Source organism: Dendrobates tinctorius, unplaced genomic scaffold, assembly GCF_039654945.1.
Source record: "Dendrobates tinctorius isolate UK_male_01 unplaced genomic scaffold, ASM3965494v1 ptg000022l, whole genome shotgun sequence".
Classification (NCBI taxonomy): Eukaryota; Metazoa; Chordata; class Amphibia; order Anura; family Dendrobatidae; genus Dendrobates; species Dendrobates tinctorius.
In genome coordinates this window covers 27,599,526-27,618,421 of record NW_027361690.1, presented here as the reverse complement: position 1 = coordinate 27,618,421, position 18,896 = coordinate 27,599,526, and the positions used below count along the sequence as shown (strand labels likewise).

The window sequence follows — 18,896 nt, the reverse complement described above, 5'->3', positions numbered from 1 at the left end:
CCTTTTCTCCATCAGCGCAATGTCTTGGTGAAATCTTTCACCGTGTTCATCGCTAACGGCACCAAGATTGGCTGGAAAAAAGTCCAAATGGGAATGTAGAAAATGCATTTTTAGTGACATATTGCATTTCATCAAATGATATGCTGTGAGCATGTTGTCCACAAGTTGTTCAAACTTCGATGCCCTGCTGTTGCCAAGGAAGTTGTAGGTCACATCTTTAACCCCTTAACGACCAGCTTTATTTTTGGTTTTGCATTTTCATTTTTCCCTCCCCTTCTTCCCTGAGCCATAACTTTTTTATTTTTCCGTCAATGTGGCCATGAGAGGGCTTATTTTTTGAGGGAAGAGTTGTACTTTTGAACGACACCATTGGTTTTACCATGTCGTGTACTACAAAATGGGAAAAAAATTCCAAGTTCGGTGAAATTACAAAAAAAATGCAATCCCATACTGGTTTTTTGCTTGGCTTTTTTGCTAGGTTCACTAAATGCTAAAAGTGACCTGCCATTATGATTCTCCAGGTCATTACGAGATCATAGAAACCAAACATGTCTAGGTTCTTTTTTATCTAAGTGGTGAAAAAAAATTCCAAAGTTTGTTTAAAAAAAAAATTGCGCCATTTTCCGAGACCCGTAGCGTCTCCATTTTTCGTGATCTCGGGTCACAGCGACCAAAAAAACATATTTCTGGTGTTTTGATTTTTTTCTCATTACGCCGTTTAGCGATCGGGTTAATCCTTTTTTTTATTGATAAATCGGGCGATTCTGAGGGCCAATCAAACCATATGGTCAATCAAACCATATGTGTATGTTTGATTTTTTTTTATTGTTTTATTTTGAATGGGGCAAAAGGGGGGTGATTTGACCTTCTATATTTTTTATTTTTTCCATATTTTTAAAAACTTTTTTAACTTTTGGCGTGCTTCAATAGCTGCTCAATCGGCTCTGCTACATATAAGCGATGCTCAGATTGTCTATATGTAGCAGAATTACTGCATTGCTATGAGCGCCGTCCACAGGGTGGTGCTCATAGCAATCCGGCATCAACAACCATAGAAGTCTCCAGGAGGCCTCTGGTTGTTATGCCAACGCATCGCTGACCCCCGTTCTCGTGACGGGGTCAGTGATGCGCGTATTTCTGGCTGCGCGTCCGGAAGCGCTGGCTAAATGCCGCTGTCAGCGTTTGACAGCGGCATTTAACAAGTTAATAGGTGCGAGTGGATCGCGATTCCACCGCCGGAGCCCTCATCAAAGCGGGGGAGATGTCCAATGACGGACTGTGTCCGTCATAGGACATTAAGGGGTTAAATCAACAGCCGCGGAGACACCATCACATGTTTCTCAACGCAAGCAATGACTAGCCAGGTCTTTCCCCGGGAAGGAACAACCACGGGAAGGGCAGTCTCCAATGAAGGAAACCACCTATGCCAAAACATGGTATCCATCCACAGACAGCTGTTTCGGGGTATTGCCCCTCATCAGTGTGGAGTAGGAAACTGGCTAGTAGGAGCAATGCCTAGTGAAAGGCTATGAACATAAGGATGAGTGACCTCATGGAGATCAACATCCAACACTGCGGAGACACCATCACATGTTTCTCAACGCAGTGATCTAGAGCAATGCCCCCATCCCTTATGGGAAATATGCAAAAGCATGTAAATCAACAGCCGCGGAGACACCATCACATGTTTCTCAACGCAAGCAATGACTAGCCAGGTCTTTCCCCGGGAAGGAACAACCACGGGAAGGGCAGTCTCCAATGAAGGAAACCACCTATGCCAAAACATGGTATCCATCCACAGACAGCTGTTTCGGGGTATTGCCCCTCATCAGTGTGGAGTAGGAAACTGGCTAGTAGGAGCAATGCCTAGTGAAAGGCTATGAACATAAGGATGAGTGACCTCATGGAGATCAACATCCAACACTGCGGAGACACCATCACATGTTTCTCAACGCAGTGATCTAGAGCAATGCCCCCATCCCTTATGGGAAATATGCAAAAGCATGTAAATCAACAGCCGCGGAGACACCATCACATGTTTCTCAACGCAAGCAATGACTAGCCAGGTCTTTCCCCGGGAAGGAACAACCACGGGAAGGGCAGTCTCCAATGAAGGAAACCACCTATGCCAAAACATGGTATCCATCCACAGACAGCTGTTTCGGGGTATTGCCCCTCATCAGTGTGGAGTAGGAAACTGGCTAGTAGGAGCAATGCCTAGTGAAAGGCTATGAACATAAGGATGAGTGACCTCATGGAGATCAACATCCAACACTGCGGAGACACCATCACATGTTTCTCAACGCAGTGATCTAGAGCAATGCCCCCATCCCTTATGGGAAATATGCAAAAGCATGTAAATCAACAGCCGCGGAGACACCATCACATGTTTCTCAACGCAAGCAATGACTAGCCAGGTCTTTCCCCGGGAAGGAACAACCACGGGAAGGGCAGTCTCCAATGAAGGAAACCACCTATGCCAAAACATGGTATCCATCCACAGACAGCTGTTTCGGGGTATTGCCCCTCATCAGTGTGGAGTAGGAAACTGGCTAGTAGGAGCAATGCCTAGTGAAAGGCTATGAACATAAGGATGAGTGACCTCATGGAGATCAACATCCAACACTGCGGAGACACCATCACATGTTTCTCAACGCAGTGATCTAGAGCAATGCCCCCATCCCTTATGGGAAATATGCAAAAGCATGTAAATCAACAGCCGCGGAGACACCATCACATGTTTCTCAACGCAAGCAATGACTAGCCAGGTCTTTCCCCGGGAAGGAACAACCACGGGAAGGGCAGTCTCCAATGAAGGAAACCACCTATGCCAAAACATGGTATCCATCCACAGACAGCTGTTTCGGGGTATTGCCCCTCATCAGTGTGGAGTAGGAAACTGGCTAGTAGGAGCAATGCCTAGTGAAAGGCTATGAACATAAGGATGAGTGACCTCATGGAGATCAACATCCAACACTGCGGAGACACCATCACATGTTTCTCAACGCAGTGATCTAGAGCAATGCCCCCATCCCTTATGGGAAATATGGTTATGGTTTCCTTCATTGGAGACTGCCCTTCCCGTGGTTGTTCCTTCCCGGGGAAAGACCTGGCTAGTCATTGCTTGCGTTGAGAAACATGTGATGGTGTCTCCGCGGCTGTTGATTTACATGCTTTTGCATATTTCCCATAAGGGATGGGGGCATTGCTCTAGATCACTGCGTTGAGAAACATGTGATGGTGTCTCCGCAGTGTTGGATGTTGATCTCCATGAGGTCACTCATCCTTATGTTCATTAAGGGGTTAAAGGCTCTCCATGCCACTTGTTCAGCACCTTGCAAAAGACCATCAAAGCTACTGTCATTCATTATATCTCTGATCTGTGGGCCAATAAAAATACCTTCTTTAGCCTTTGCATCCCTTATTCTTGGAAATTTCTGTCGCAAGTAAGAAAAGGCTTCCGATTCTTTGATCATTGCTTTGACAAAATTCTTCATAAGCCCAAGTTTAAGGAGGGAGAAATATCTTTGCTGGATCAACGAGAGGATTATGTTTAACATTCTTCTGTCCAGCAACCAGGTTTTTGCGGAGTGGCCAGTCCTTTTTGAAATGGTACATTTCTCATGTACGACTGTCCCATTCACAAATAAAACAACAATACTTGGTATATCCAAACTGCAGTCCAAGAAGAAGTGCAACAACTTTTAGATCACAACATATGTTCCGGTTATAATTTCTATTAATGTGGGTCAACAGTAACTCCATATTCTCATACGTTTCTTTCATGTGTACGGCATGTCCAATAGGTATAGAAGGATAGATATTTCCGTTGTGTAGTAAAACAGCCTTCAGACTTAAAACTGACGAGTCAATGAACAGTCGCCATTCCTTCGGGTCATGTTCGCTTCCAAGAGCACCAAACAACCCTAAAACGTCGTTGCAAAAGGTTAAACTGTCTACATGGTTGAAAAATTGATTAAGTTCTTCTTGACGACTGCGAAAAACAGAAACTTTGTTCCTGGTAATAAGAGATTCCGTTCCTGTAACCTTGATCACAATAATTCTGCCTGCCTGACAATTTCAAATCTCTGACCACTCAGATCAGCAGTTTCATTTTCCACTGACATTGTTAGTTCATCTTCGTCGTCCTCCTTTGTCCATACTTTGGGCGGCTTTGGAACGCGAAGACTTTCATCGAGTGGCACTGGTCTTTTGACTGAAGGAAGATTAGGATATTCTATTGAGTTATTGTTCTTTGCTGAATATCCTGTTACATTTGTAAGGCAGAAGTAGCAATCGATTACATGTTCTCTCTGCATATCATTGGGACAGCAAACAGCATTCAAGGTCGTGATCCATTCAGCCATGCTCTAAGTATGTCAGTATTGTCTTTTGATTCCTCCCCTGCCCAGGAGATGTGGTATGCTCTGTACACGGTCATCCGAACAATTCACTGCGCCTGCGCGGAATTCGCATAAGAGCTTGCATATGTTGAGATCAGCGATTTATGTTATTTCAGTGGGAAATTCAGAACATACTATTTCAGAAAAAGTTCATATATGAGTTTTTAGAATTATAACAGAATATTATAATGTTTCGTATCATTTTTCAAAAACCTTACGTGATAGGAAAAATCTGAAGTCATTTCTGAAATCAGCATGAAAAAAATCTATCAGGAACACTCAAAATTGTCCGAGGGACAAAACCTTGGTAAAACAGTGTAATTTTTTTTTCTTTAGGAAGGTATAAGGGTTAAAAGTTGACCAGCGATTTCTCATTTTTCCAACTAAATTTACAAAACCATTTTTTTTAGGTACCGCATCACATTTGAAATGACTTTGAGGGGCCTATATGCAGAAAATACCCAAAAGTGACACCATTCTAAAAACTATACCCCTCCATGTGCTTAAAACCACATTCAAGAAGTTTATTAACCCTTCAGGTGCTTCACAGGAAGTTTTGGAATGTGGAAGGAAAAAATGAATATTTCTTTTTTTTTTTATTTTACAGAAATTTCATTTTAGACCCACATTTTTTTATTTTCACAATTTTTTGTGTGCAATTTCTCCAGAGCATGCCGATACCCTATGTGTGGGGGAAAGCCACTGTTTGGGAGCAGGGCTAGGAAGGTAATGATCGCCATTTGACTTTTTGAAAGCAAAATATGCTGGAATAATTAGTAGACACCATGTCGCGTTTGGAGAGCCCCTGATGTGCCTAAACAGTGAAACCCCCCCAAGTGACACCATTTTGGAATCTAGACTCCTCAGGGAACTTATCAAGGTGTGAGATGCCAGAACAGCAGAAACCCCCCATATGTGAACTCATTTTACCAACTATACTTCCCAATGAATTAATCTAGGGGTGCAATGATCATATTGATAGCATCTGTGCCTCACGGATTTTAATACTATTGGGCAGTGAAGAAAGAGTAGTTAAATTTATACCACTAAAATATTGTTTAAGCCCCCGAGTTTTTAATTTTTCTAATATGTAAACAGGAAATACTTTCCAGGCACAGTGCAAAGCTCAGAAGGGAAGGAGCGCCATGTTATTGTGCATATTGTACTGTTATGGGTTGCAGGTGCCATGACCTACTGGGAAAACCCCTGAGGTGCCACTACAGCAGAACTTCCCATAAGTGGCCCCATTTTACAAAACACCCCTGTTGATGAAGTAATCTAGGGTTGCAGTGATCATTGACACCGCAGGTGTGTCACAGAATTTTATACCATTGGGCTGTGAAGAACAAATAATTACATTTTTACCACAAGAAAAAAATTGTTTTAAGCCCATTACATTTTCACAAGGAGAAATGTTTAAAACTGGCACCAAAATTTATCCCACAATTTCTGTTAAATGTAGAAATGCCCCATATGTGGCTATACAATGCTGCATAGCCATGCGGCGAGACTCTGGAGGGACGGAGTACTATTTGAATCATAGAAAATCTGGAAACAAACTGGACCCCTCTGTCCGACACAATGTTCTCAGGGATGGCAACTTTGGGAGTGGTACAAGATGAACATCTTAGAAAATCTATCATAGATCACCCAAATAACAGTCATTCTCTGAGAGACAGGGAGATCAGAGATAAAAATCCATTGAATCATAGAATCGTAGAGTTGGAAGGGACCTCCTGGGCCATCTGGTCCAACTCCCTGCTCAAAGCAGGATTCGCTAAATCATCCCAGTCAGATGTCTGTCCAGCCTCTGTTTGAAGACTTCCATTGAAGGAGATCTCACCACTTCTCGTGGCAGCCTGTTCCACTCATTGAGCACTCTAACTGTCAAAAAGTTTTTTCTAATATCTAATCTGTCTCCTCCCATTCAGTTTCATCCCATTGCTTCTAGTCTTTCCTTGTGCAAATGAGAATAAAGTTGATCCTTCTACAATGTGACAGCCCTTTAGATATTTGTAGACAGCTATTAAGTCTCCTCTCAGTCTTCTCTTTTGCAAACTAAACATTCCCAAATCCTGCAACCTTTCCTCATAAGACAGGGTTTGCAGACTGGTCACCATTCTGGTCGCTCTTTTCTGAACTTGCTCCAGTTTGTTGATGTCTTTTTTAAAATGTGGTGCCCAAAACTGGACACAATATTCCAGATGAGGTCTGACCAAAGAGGAGTAGAGGGAAATAATGACTTCACGTGATCTAGACTGTATGCTTCTGTTAATACATCCTAGAATTGCATTTGCCTTTTTTGCTGCTGCATCACACTGTTGACTCATATTCAGTCTGTGATCTATTAGTATACCCAAGTCTTTTTCACATGTGCTGTCACTTAGCCCTATTCCTCCCATTCTATATATGCTTTTTTCATTTTTATTGCCCAGATGTAATACTTTGCATTTCTCCCTGTTAAAAACCATTCTGTTAGTTGCTGCCCACTTCTCCAGTTTATTTAAATCTTTTTGAATCCTCTCTCTCTCTTCTCTAGTATTAGCTATCCCTCCTAGCTTTGTGTCATCAGCAAATTTAATCAGTTTACCCTCAATTCCTTCATCTAAATCGTTGATAAAGGTGTTGAACTATACAGGGCCCAGGACAGAGCCCTGTGGTACCCCACTTGAGACATTCTTCCAACTGGATGTGCAGCCATTTACGACCACTCTTTGGGTCCGATCACTAAGCCAGTTATGAATCCACCTAACAGTTGCCTTGTCCATTCCATACTTAGTCATTTTTTCAATAAGGATTGTATGAGATACTTTGTCAAATGCTTTACTGAAGTCAAGATATACTATATCTACAGCATTTCCTTGATCCACCCAATCAGTGATACCGTCATAGAAGGAAATTAAGTTAGTCTGACATGACTTATTAGTTAGAAACCCATGCTGACTCTGTTTAATCACTTCATTCTTATCCAGGTATTGACATACATGTTGTTTAATAATTTGTTCAAAGATCTTTCCTGGTATAGAAGTCAGACTCACCGGCCTATAGTTGCCTGGGTCCACCTTCTTCCCCTTTTTGAAGATAGGAACAACATTTGCTCTTCTCCAGTCTTCTGGCACTTCTCCTGTTCTCCAAGAATTTTCAAAGATTATGGAGAGGGGTTCAAACATTTCTTCTGCTATCTCCTTCAGTACTCTGGGGTGTAATTCATCTGGACCTGGAGACTTGAATTCATTTAGGTTAGCTAAGTGTTTCCTCACTATCTTTCTGTTTATAGATATCCTGGATTCTTCTATTCCCTTAATAGGACAGTGAATAACAGTTGATGTTACATTTCCTTTCTGAGAGAAAACAGATGCAAAATAGGAATTTAAAAGTTCAGCCTTCTCAACATCCTGTCTTACCATTTCATCATTTTCATCCTGTAAAAATCCTATAGCATCTTTGACTTTTCTTTTACTTTTGACATATCCCCAAAATCCTTTATTATTGCTTTTGACATCTCTTGCAAGCCTCAATTCATTTTCAGCTTTAGATAATCTGATTTGTGCCCTGCAGGTTCTGCAGACAGCATTATATTCTTCTTTAGATATGCCTCCCTCTTTCCATTTTATAAACATTTTTTTCTTCCTTTTTAGCATGTGCTTAAGTTCTGTGTTCATCCATCCTGGTTTCCTTAAATGCTTCCTATTCCCTCTTTTCAGAATTGTTAACAACTGTGCTTTGAGAATTTCATTTTTCAAGATTTCCCATCCCTCCTGGACATTTTTGTCTTTTAGGATATCCAGCCATTGGATCCTTCCAATTCTCTTTCTGAATCCCTTAAAATCTGCCTTTCTGAAATCTAACCTTGACGTCTGAGTCTTCACAGGTCTTCCGCCTCTAGTTATCCAAAATTCTAAAATAGCATGGTCGCTACCTCCTAGGGTCCCAGCCACTTTTACCTCCTCAACCATTTCCTCCCTGTTTATAAGGATTAGATCCAAGGTAGCAGTTCCCCTTGTTTTCTCCCTTACCTTTTGGAAGATAAAGTTGTCAGCAAGAGAGGATAAGAATTTCCTTGACCTGTTAGTTTTGCCTGAGAGAGATTCCCAACAAATGTCTGGATAGTTGAAATCTCCCATGACAACTATGTCATATTTTTTGGAGAACTTGGCCATTTGATGCATAAAGAGTTCATCCATATCTTGAGCTTGCACAGGCGGCCTGTAGTAAATGCCTACAATGGTGTCCTTTCCATTGTTCTGTCCTTGTATTCTTACCCAAACAGTTTCCACAGAACTCCCAGTCTCTGAAGCTTCAATCTCTGTGCAGATATACGTGTTTCTAACATACAATGCGACACCCCCTCCTCGTTTATCAAGTCTGTTTCTTGCAAATAAGTTGTATCCTTCTAGTCTTGTATTCCAATCATGTGTATTGTCCCACCAAGTTTCAGTGATTGCAATGACATCATATTTCTTTTCCTGTGTTAGTAGTTCCAATTCTCCTTGTTTGTTGGCCATGCTTTGTGCATTAGTATAGAAACATTTTAGTTTGTGATTGGTTTCTCTTTCTCCAATATTTTTATTAATTAGATTCTTTCATCTTTGTTCTTCCTTTCCACTTCTAATAGCAGAGTTCTCAATAGCATTTGTCAGGTGTATGGCTTTTTCTGGTCTTTTGCTTCCCTTCCCATGTTGTTCTAGTTTAAAGCTCTCCTTACAAGTGTAGTAAGGCGACTTCCAAATACATGCTTTCCAGTCTTCGTAAGGTGCACCCCATCTCTAGCAAGTAGTCCATCGTATAAGTAGTTCACTCCGTGATCCAGAAATCCAAATCGTTGCTGACGGCACCATCGACGTAGCCAGTTGTTCACCTGCAGAATCTTATTCCACCTCCTTGTTCCATGGCCATCCACTGGGAGGATGGAAGAGAAGACCACCTGCGCTCCCAGTTCTTTCACTTTCTTGCCTAAGTCTTCAAAGTCTCTGCAGATGGTTTCCAGGTCGTTTCTTGCGGTGTCATTTGTCCCCACATGTAGTAGCAGGAATGGGTAGTCATCTGTAGGTCTGAAGAGTCCTGCTATCCTGTCAGACACATCTTTAATTTTTGCACCTGGAAGACAGCACATTTCTCTTGAAGTTATATCCGGTCTGCAGATAGCGGCCTCTGTTCCTCTCAACAGGGAATCCCCCATGACCACCACTCTCCGTGGTGGAATCCCCCATGACCACCATTTACTTCCTGGAGCACAGATTTTCCTAGAATAATTTGCTGACTCCACATGCAGAGCTTCCAAGTGCTAGAAGAGCAGAATCCCCATTCAAGTGACCATATTTTGTAAATTATACCCCTTTGGGAATGTATCTACAGGTGTAGTGATGATTTTGACTCCATGGTGTTTTCCAGAAACAAGCACCAGTGGATGTTACTGAGTGAAAATTGCAAACTGCGGTTGTAGTGACCAGTACGTTGTAGTGACCATATCATGCTTCTGGAGACACGCACCTGTAAATTAGGTGGGCTCTCATCGCTACAGAAATGCCAAATATGTTTATGCCTAATATGGTTTAGGCACGCTCTGGGGTTCAGAAGGATGATGGGCATGTGAATTTGGGAGCACAGATTTAGCGACTTTGTGCTACCAGTAATGTAGAAGCCGGCTGACAGGTGATAGACCTCAGTGGGGACTTGCTACTTTTGTGGATTGAGTTCAGCTTTTATTGGGAACATTTTCCATAACGTTTGGGATCACATTTATCAGGCTCTCAACTTGAGCACTTTGGGGTTTCCATCTAAATCACCAAGTGATGTGATAAGCATAGAATCTTCCGCCACAGGAAAAAAAGGCAAATTGGACAGAACACAAAACTCCAAAAATGGGCCTGACAAAATTAATATTTGGTTGCACACCCTTTGGAATAAATAACTAATCAATCGCTTCCTATATCCATCAACAAGCTTTTTACACCTCTCAACTGGAATTTTGGACCACTCTTCTGCAAATTGTTCCAGATCTCTCATATTTGAAGGGTGATTTCTGCCAACAGAAATTTTAACCTCTCTCCACATGTGTTTAATGGGATTTAGATCCAGACTCCTTTCTGATCACTTCAGAACTCTCCAGTGCTTTGTTTCCATCCACTTCTAAGTGATTCTTGAAGCATGTTTAGGGTTATTGTCCTACTAGAAGACCCATGACACAGGACACAAACCGAAACAGACATTCATGCTTGGCCAATCCAAGTTTCCATATTAATCGGAGGTTGTGTAAAACTCCAGTTACTCAACTGATTCAGAAGCATTTTCTTATTATCTGTATATATGTTTGAGGTAAAACCAGGAATGGATTGTAAAGTTCTTAAGTCAAATCTTTAAAACCATTCTTTGTACTTCTGTTACGAGATTTATTTCACTTGCTAAACTGTATCCATGATAAATCTATGAAAATCATAACAGAAGTAGCACTCATGAAGGCACCTTGCTGTGTGAGCTGCTTTTGTGATGTATCTGTGGCAGTATATGTGAGGCTGTACTGACTTTTCAGCCTCATACTAGATCCAGCATGATAAGTACATTAAACTGTTTCTGCTTGAACAAAAGGTTTTACACAAGGTGTTCTGTGATTTTCCTGCAGAATGTACATGCAAGAGCTGGAGCCCGTAAGAAATGCACAGACGCTAAAGAGAAATGATAACTCTTAGTGGCGCACAGGCAAGATTTGGTGAGCATAAAGTCATTTATCCTTGTGACAGGATCTGAGGTACTGCACATATTCAGATCCACAAGAACTGTCTTGCCATATATATTGATAAAATATGAAAATATTTAGATTTGTTCATCTTTTCTCCCTATTAGTTTTTACTGCAGATAATGGGATGTGATAACAATCAGTTATTTATTAGATGTAATACCATTTCCCTGGAACATACATGTGTGTGCTCCTTAAAGTAATGAATATGCACGCATCTCCACTCCCATAGGCGTGGAGGGAATATTCATTACCTTAATGAGCAGTGCCACGTGATCGCTCAGCACAGGAAGTGCTGCTGGAAGCCGGCACCAACGAGATGCTGTGAGGGCACGCTGGAGGAGGGTGAGTAGGATGTTTTTTGTTTTTTTTTGTAATAGGAAGTATGCATACTAGGACAGCGACGGGGGGGAGCCACGCATACCAGAACAGCGATGCGGGAAGCCATGCATACTAGGACAGCGATGGGGAGTCTCGCATACCAGAACAGCGCCTGGGGAAGCCATGTATACTAGGACAGCGGCGGGGAGAGCCATGCATACCAGGGCAGGACGGGGAGGAGACAGGCATACCAGGACAGCAACTGGGGGGAGCCATACAAACCAGGACAGCTACGGGGGGAGCCACGCATACCAGGACATGACTGGGGAAGCCACTCATACTAGGACAGCGATGTGGAGAGCCACGCATACCAGGACAGCGACGGGGGTAGTCACGCATACCAGAACAGCGACGGGGGAAGCCACGCATACCAGAACAGCGACGCGGGAAGCCACGCATACTAGGACAGCGATGGGGAGAGCCACGCATACCAGGACAGCGACGGGGGGAGTCACGCATACCAGAACAGCGACGGGGGAAGCCACGCATACTAGGACAGCGATGGGGAGTCACGCATACCAGAACAGCGACGGGGGAAGCCATGCATACTAGGACAGCGACGGGGAGAGCCATGCATACCAGGGCAGGACGGGGAGGAGACATGCATACCAGGACAGCAACGGGGGGAGCCATACAAACCAGGACAGCTACGGGGGGAGCCACGCATACCAGGACATGACTGGGGAAGCCACGCATACTAGGACAGCGATGGGGAGAGCCACGCATACCAGTACAGCGACGGGGGGAGTCACGCATACCAGAACAGCGACGGGAGAAGCCACGCATACTAGGACAGCGACGGGGGGAGCCACACATACCAGAACAGTGACGGGGAAGCCACGCATACCAGGACAGCTACGGGGGGAGTCACGCATACCAGAACAGCGACGGGGAAAGCCATGCATACTAGGACAGCGACGGGGAGAGCCATGCATACCAGGGCAGGATGGGGAGGAGACATGCATACCAGGACAGCAACGGGGGGGGAGTCATACAAACCAGGACAGCTATGGGGGGAGCCACGCATACCAGGACATGACTGGGGAAGCCACTCATACTAGGACAGCGATGGGGAGAGCCACGCATACCAGGACAGTGACGGGGGGAGCCACACATACCAGGACAGTGACGGGGGAAGCCACGTATACCAGGACAGCTACGGGGGGAGCCACGCATACCAGGACAGGACTGGTGGAGCCACTCATACCAAGACAGTACTGGGGGATCCACGCATACCAGGACAGCTACGGGGGAGCCACGCATTCCATGAAAGGGATGAGGAGACAATACATACCCGGCTTATACTCGATTCAATAAGCTTACCCAGTTTTCCGTGACAAAATTAGGTGCCTTGGCTTATACTCGGTCAGCTTATAATCGAGTATATACGGTACATTATTCTTCTTACTTGTACGATATTGAAAGCTTCAAATTCTTCTAGATTTATGTAAGAAGATACTGTACCATTTCCATTTAATTGTAAGAATGTTTGTTATGTTGCCAGTTTAAGGGAACTAAATCTTTGTATAAATCAGCCGATCTCACATAGAAATAGATTTGATTTTCTGCAGTAAATGGCATGAAATTGACGCATTGGTTGTTTTTTTCTTTTTCAGATGTAACTAAGTGCAGCATACCGTGAGAAGAGGTCCATATTTCGCAGTTTAGTATTCTTGGATTTGAAATGGCTCAATACATTTAATTGTTGCCGCCAAGAATGTGTCAGTTTGTAAGCATAATATCACGTCCCTGTTTGTTGTGTTTGCTGGCATCAGAAGTGTTTCTTCTCCAGGGGGCAGCTTTTCATTTTCCATTATTCTGTTGCATGATGTTGCCCTTTAAACTAGCTAACTTTATGTTTTCACGGTTTTCAATTTGGTTAATTATTTCCAATTTTAAAAAAAGGGAATTAAAGTACATGTATTATAAATACAGCAACAAAACTGTAATATACATTATATCCAGATTCCCATCTTAGCTGTCATTCTTTATAGGCAAGACTAACAGCTTGCAGATACTATTAACTTTGCCAGGGCTCAACGGGTAGATCCTTGTATGTTTCTTGCTCACCGCTATACATGTTATATGATATTTAAAGTCCCTTATGAAACCGATTTGTACGTTCTTGGTACAAATTTTATGGCAGCTCTTAAATATGCGTCATTGAAAGAATATTCACATTAGCTGTAACAAAAGCCTTCGTGTTCAAGAGGAAAAGGCAAAAAATGATAAAGGGAATTTCATTACACCGAATGTTTTCTCAGTGCTAATGTTCACTCTAAACTATTTATGAAGCAAGTTCACTTTTGTATGTAATTGTGTTAATGAAATCCAGAAGCAATCAGATGGTTGTGTAGAAGCCTCAGAATTATAAAACCCCTGTGTTAGTATAAAGACTGACCTGCTCCAGTCATTACAATGAGTTTGGAAGCATTTTCCTTCCTTCGTCCTGAAAGGATCAGATCCTCTTTTGGTTGCTAGTTATTTTTCTGTAAAGCAGAAGCATGGTACAACACAATGAGATGCTCATGTACTGTCCTCACTTTGTATAATTCTGATCAGCTGTACGTAAGTGGGAATGTAAGGTGAATCACGGCTCCTGTGCCTGCAGATCGGTACGCAAAAAATAAATTGCTTTTATACGTGTAAATGAAGTTTTACATGGCTGATAAATGTGTGAAGCACAGCACAAGCAGATATACATATGCATGTGAACTTGAAGATATTGCTCCAGGTTTTGTGCCGTGTATTCACAATTTGTTGGGGTTGATGGACAAAAAACTTGTTGACAGTTTCCAGTAACAACCAGAAGAATAGTGACTGCAGCTCTGGACTTGAGGATCATATTAGAGAAACACTGCTGTAGTAGATTGAAAGAGACAGCCATAGAAGTTAGTGAGTAGCTTACAATGTGTTGTTTTCATTATGCCTCGCAATTGCAACAAAGACTAATGAAAAGGAGTCCCCATTAGCAAACCTACCCGTCATCAGCTTGATTTCAGGAGCCCCAGAGAATGTAAAGGGTTATCAATGGACAACCTTTCCAAGTGATTAATAATTAGCTTAATAAAAGCTTACAATTAGTTAGATCATGTGACACATGGTTCCTATTGAGATCTCTGACAGCCACTAACTTTGCTTCATGGTATTTTATTAACCCAAAAGCTGATTTTTCTGTTTGTGCTTTTCATCTGCCTCAATCCTCACATAAGCTAAAGTGGCCATATGCATTACACTTAAGTTGTCGAGACCTACCAACCATCTGATGTTATCTGGTTAGTCGAACTAGCTCACATGCTAACATTGGGTCCAGTGCTACTTGCTTTCCACACGGACAACAAATACATTTGTCTGAATATACTCTTAGGTGTCTGGCAGTAGCTTATTCCCATCTTCCTTTTTGGAACATATATGTGTGCCTGTGTATAAAGGAGAGGGAATAGCTGATGACCAAACGTCATTTGAAATTGTATGACCACATCAAGAATTCTACAAAGTGTGTGGGATATGCTGTTTTAAGGCATACCAGAAGGAATAGGCCTTCTTGATGGAAAGTATATGTCATAACATTATGTACTTACCTGGCAATCTACAGCTCTGGCAAAAAGAGACCACTACATCAAAACCCTGTCATGGGCAGCCCATTCTCCAGACCTGAACCCCATTGAAAACCTCTGGAATGTAATCAAGAGGGGATGAAGGATAGTCACAAGCCATCAAACAAAGAAGAGCTGCTTAAAGTTTTGTGCCAGAAGCAGTGTGAAAGATTGGTGGAAAGCATGCCAAGATGCATGAAAGCTGTGATTAAAAATCATGGTTACTCCACAAAATATTGATTTCAGAACTCTTCCTGAGTTAAAACATTAGTATTGCTGTTTCTAAATGATTATGAACTTGTTTTCTTTGCATTATTTGAGGTCTGAAAGCACTTTTTTTGTTTTGTTTATTTTCACCATTTCTCCTTTTCAGTAAAAAACAAAATTTATTGCTTGGAAATTCAGAGGCATGTTGTCAGTAGTTTATAGAAAAAAAGAGCAATTTACATTTTACTCAAAAATATACATATAAAGAGAAAAATCAGACAAACTGAACATTTTGCAGTGGTCTCTTATTTTGTGCCAGAGCTGTAGGTGTTACAGTAGAGGAGTTCTTTTCTACCAAGCCAACAGTTGTATTCACAATTCTAATAATTAGCCATTCCAGAATGTATTTTCTTGTGAACAATAATGTTGCTATTGTGATAATAGATTTTTTTTATTTTATTGCAATTTTTTGTGAAAACATTTTCTTTACATTTTTTCTTCTCTAACGCATCTTTGGCATTTCCAGTGTTTGTAGTTGAAACACATCTAGTATACCGTTGTATTGCTGTTTATACAAAATGAACACTCCTGATGTATGTCAGAAATTATGGTTATAGATTGTAAAGACGGAAACAGGTCACACGAATTAATTTACTATATATGTAACAGTTATTAAAAGAAAAAAACTTATGTAAACATTGGCGTTGAAGCATATTACAATGATAGTGTTAACGAAAGAAGAAGATCCATTATGGTTCAGTAATAAAGGCGCAAAAAAATGTACTAACTTGCTGTAGATCTCATGTTGTCGGATAATGGAACCAGTTACTTGTCACTGGGATAGTAGTAAATATACATGATGTCTGTGGGATTTTACATTAGTACGTGTGTGTATGTGTATAGTATATATACAGTACTATACAACAAAGGTTTTAGGTGGGTGTTGAAAAAGTTCTGCAAAATAAGAATGCTTTCAACAATTAACATGTGTTTAAAATTGAACTATCTGTTAACAAAATACAAAGTTGATGAACCAGAGAGAAATCAGTATTTGGTGTGACCACTCTTTGCCTTCAAGGTATCAATTCTTTAAGGTACACTTCCATACAGTTTTTGAAGGAACTCAGCAGGGAGGATGTTCCAAGCATATTGGAGAATTAACTACCGATTATTATATGGATGTTGGCTTGCACAAAACAGTCTGTCTTTTTATGAAATCCCAGACAGACTTGATGTTGAAATCTGAATTCTCTGCAGTCCATATCATTACTTCCATAAACTTGTTCTTCCTTCATGCCTCGGGTCATACACCATTGCAAGACTGAGCATTTCATCTAGACACAAGATAGTCATACTTTATCAGCAAGGTCTTTCTCAGGTTAAACTTTCAAAGCAGACTGAGCTTTCAAGATGTACTGTTCAAGCTCTTGAAGAAGCACCAAGAAATGTTCAACCCTGGGAACCACAGAAGACATAGTGGTCAGCCACGGAAACTCAGTGTGGCAGATGAAAGACATATCATGTTAACATCCGTTTGAAATCGGAAGGCTTTCCGGCAGTGCCATCAGCTCAGGACTTGCAGCAATCAATGGAACTAAGCTACACCCATCTACTGTTCAGAGAAGTCTGGCCAGAAGTGGTCATGATTGAAGAAGTATGAGAATTGCAGCCAAAATGCAATACAATAGACATGGAAATAAGACCAAGTGACTCAATTATGCACAAAAACATAGCACCTGGGGTGTCGAAAATTAGCAGCAGTTGCACTGCACTTCTGACCGAAAATGTTAAAAATATCTGCAGATACTTATCCATCATGTAATAACATCAGATAGGCATCTGAGTGGCTCCAAATTTATTCTGCAGCAGGACAACAACCCCAAACATGCAGCCAATGTCATTAAAACCAATCTTCAGCGTAAAGAAGAACAAAGAGTCCTGAAAGAGATTATGTGGTCCTCACAAAGACCTGATTTAATATCGAGTCTGTCTGGAATTACATGAAGAGGCAGAAGGATTTGCGCTTCTGCATGCATTACATTTCCTTCATTGTTTCCATGAGTGCATGTGCACGAGACTAAATTGAGGTGAATAGGACTAGGCCTCAATTTTAGTCACAGTCATGCACTTGTTGCTGTACTTTAAAAAAAAAAAATGCTTTGGAAATGTACAAATAGCTTTCACAAGAAGTCACATATTCAATACAGTTACCATAAAACAGAGACCTTTATATATACACAATCCCCTACTTTCTAGTTATCTTGCTTTAAGGCAATGTTAACTTTGTGTCAATCAAACCACTCATATTTCATTGGCTTTGGCTTCAAGAAGTTGTGCATGAACTTTTTACAGTATAAAACAGAATAATAGATAGTACCCAATTGTCAAATATCACACAGTTTGTACATGTCCATGATATCCTTAAACCCATTAATTAATTTTGGCCCCTGGTTTAATCCTCACAAAAAATTCTGGCTGGTTTACACAACGATGCGCTAATATCTGTGGAAAGATCCCAAAAAGGAGATTTGTGGTTAAAACAAAAAGTCTTGCTTCATCGGGAACTCTGTAGATGTAAGGAGTCCTTGCATGAAGGGATGCACCAATGTGCGAAAACTGTGCCTGCAGGATTGAAAAAAGTGCAGTCAGGAGTCACGAGTCTATACAGGGAGATAAGTTCCACATCATGTGAAAATCCTCGCCATTAGGAACAATGGAAAGGACCTGATATGAGAGATATGCGTGTCCTTGTTAACGATTTTCACTGATTTACAGATCAATAACTCAAATGTATTATCAGACAATAATAAATTATTCCTATCTGGTTTCCATTAGAAACATTTGTAGTTTTTTTTTCATTTTGTAACAGAAAAAAAATAATACATTGGCCACTTTAGCAAAGACACAATAGATTGACGTTTCCTATTTTTGTAGCTCATTTGTCAGCTTTGCTGTGTAGATTGGGATAATAGCAGGAAACAGGGGATTTAATGAGTATCTGTTAGCGGGTTTTTGCTATTTAATCTGAGAACAGTATAATATAGAGCAGAAGAGCCTGATTCCAGGGATGTGTCACTTGTGTGTTGCTGTTTCAATACAATCATTATTTTGTCAGCAGAAAATTAGCACTACCGGACTACATCTCATGTACAGACTAGTCAGGCTAATCTGTGAAACACCAACCTCACCACTGATTAGCAGCTTGCTGACAATGCACAGTGTACAGAGGAAGCTCCCAATCACCAATCCAGGGTGTAGATTGGGTTATTCACGGCTCAGAAGTCTTTGCTCTGGTACATCTACTGTACATCAGCTAAAACAGCAATTTTTAACTTAAAAATTATCTTGCAATTTTTGGTCAAACATATAGTTAAAGAGAATCTGTAACCACATTTGACCTATTTAAAATATTAATATAGGCATACAGGCTATAGTCTGCTGAGGAGACTGATATCTGTATGCCTTATATCAGATGCCTTGTTGCTGAGAAATCATCTTTTATCACTTTATATAAATTGACCTCTTCCAGACTCTGGGGAGGACGCTGCTCGGGAGATAACTCTGCCACCAGAGTAT

General features: G+C 41.4%; 2 protein-coding genes across 2 annotated transcripts in view; one reads left to right on the top strand and one right to left on the bottom strand.

Moving 5' to 3' along the window:
- Positions 1 to 16,103, top strand: part of HDGFL3 (HDGF like 3) — a 96,918-nt gene extending 80,815 nt beyond the window's left edge. Inside the window, exons 7-8 of the mRNA XM_073568528.1 lie at positions 11,023 to 11,109; positions 13,134 to 16,103. Coding sequence (XP_073424629.1) covers positions 11,023 to 11,079 — 57 coding nt within the window. The 3' untranslated portion in view covers positions 11,080 to 11,109; positions 13,134 to 16,103. The remainder of the gene's footprint in view (positions 1 to 11,022; positions 11,110 to 13,133) is intronic.
- A 1,357-nt stretch (positions 16,104 to 17,460) lies between these two features.
- The window catches only part of TM6SF1 (transmembrane 6 superfamily member 1), a 142,930-nt gene continuing 141,494 nt past the window's right edge, over positions 17,461 to 18,896 (bottom strand). The window contains exon 10 of the mRNA XM_073568526.1: positions 17,461 to 17,942. Coding sequence (XP_073424627.1) covers positions 17,751 to 17,942 — 192 coding nt within the window. The 3' untranslated portion in view covers positions 17,461 to 17,750. The remainder of the gene's footprint in view (positions 17,943 to 18,896) is intronic.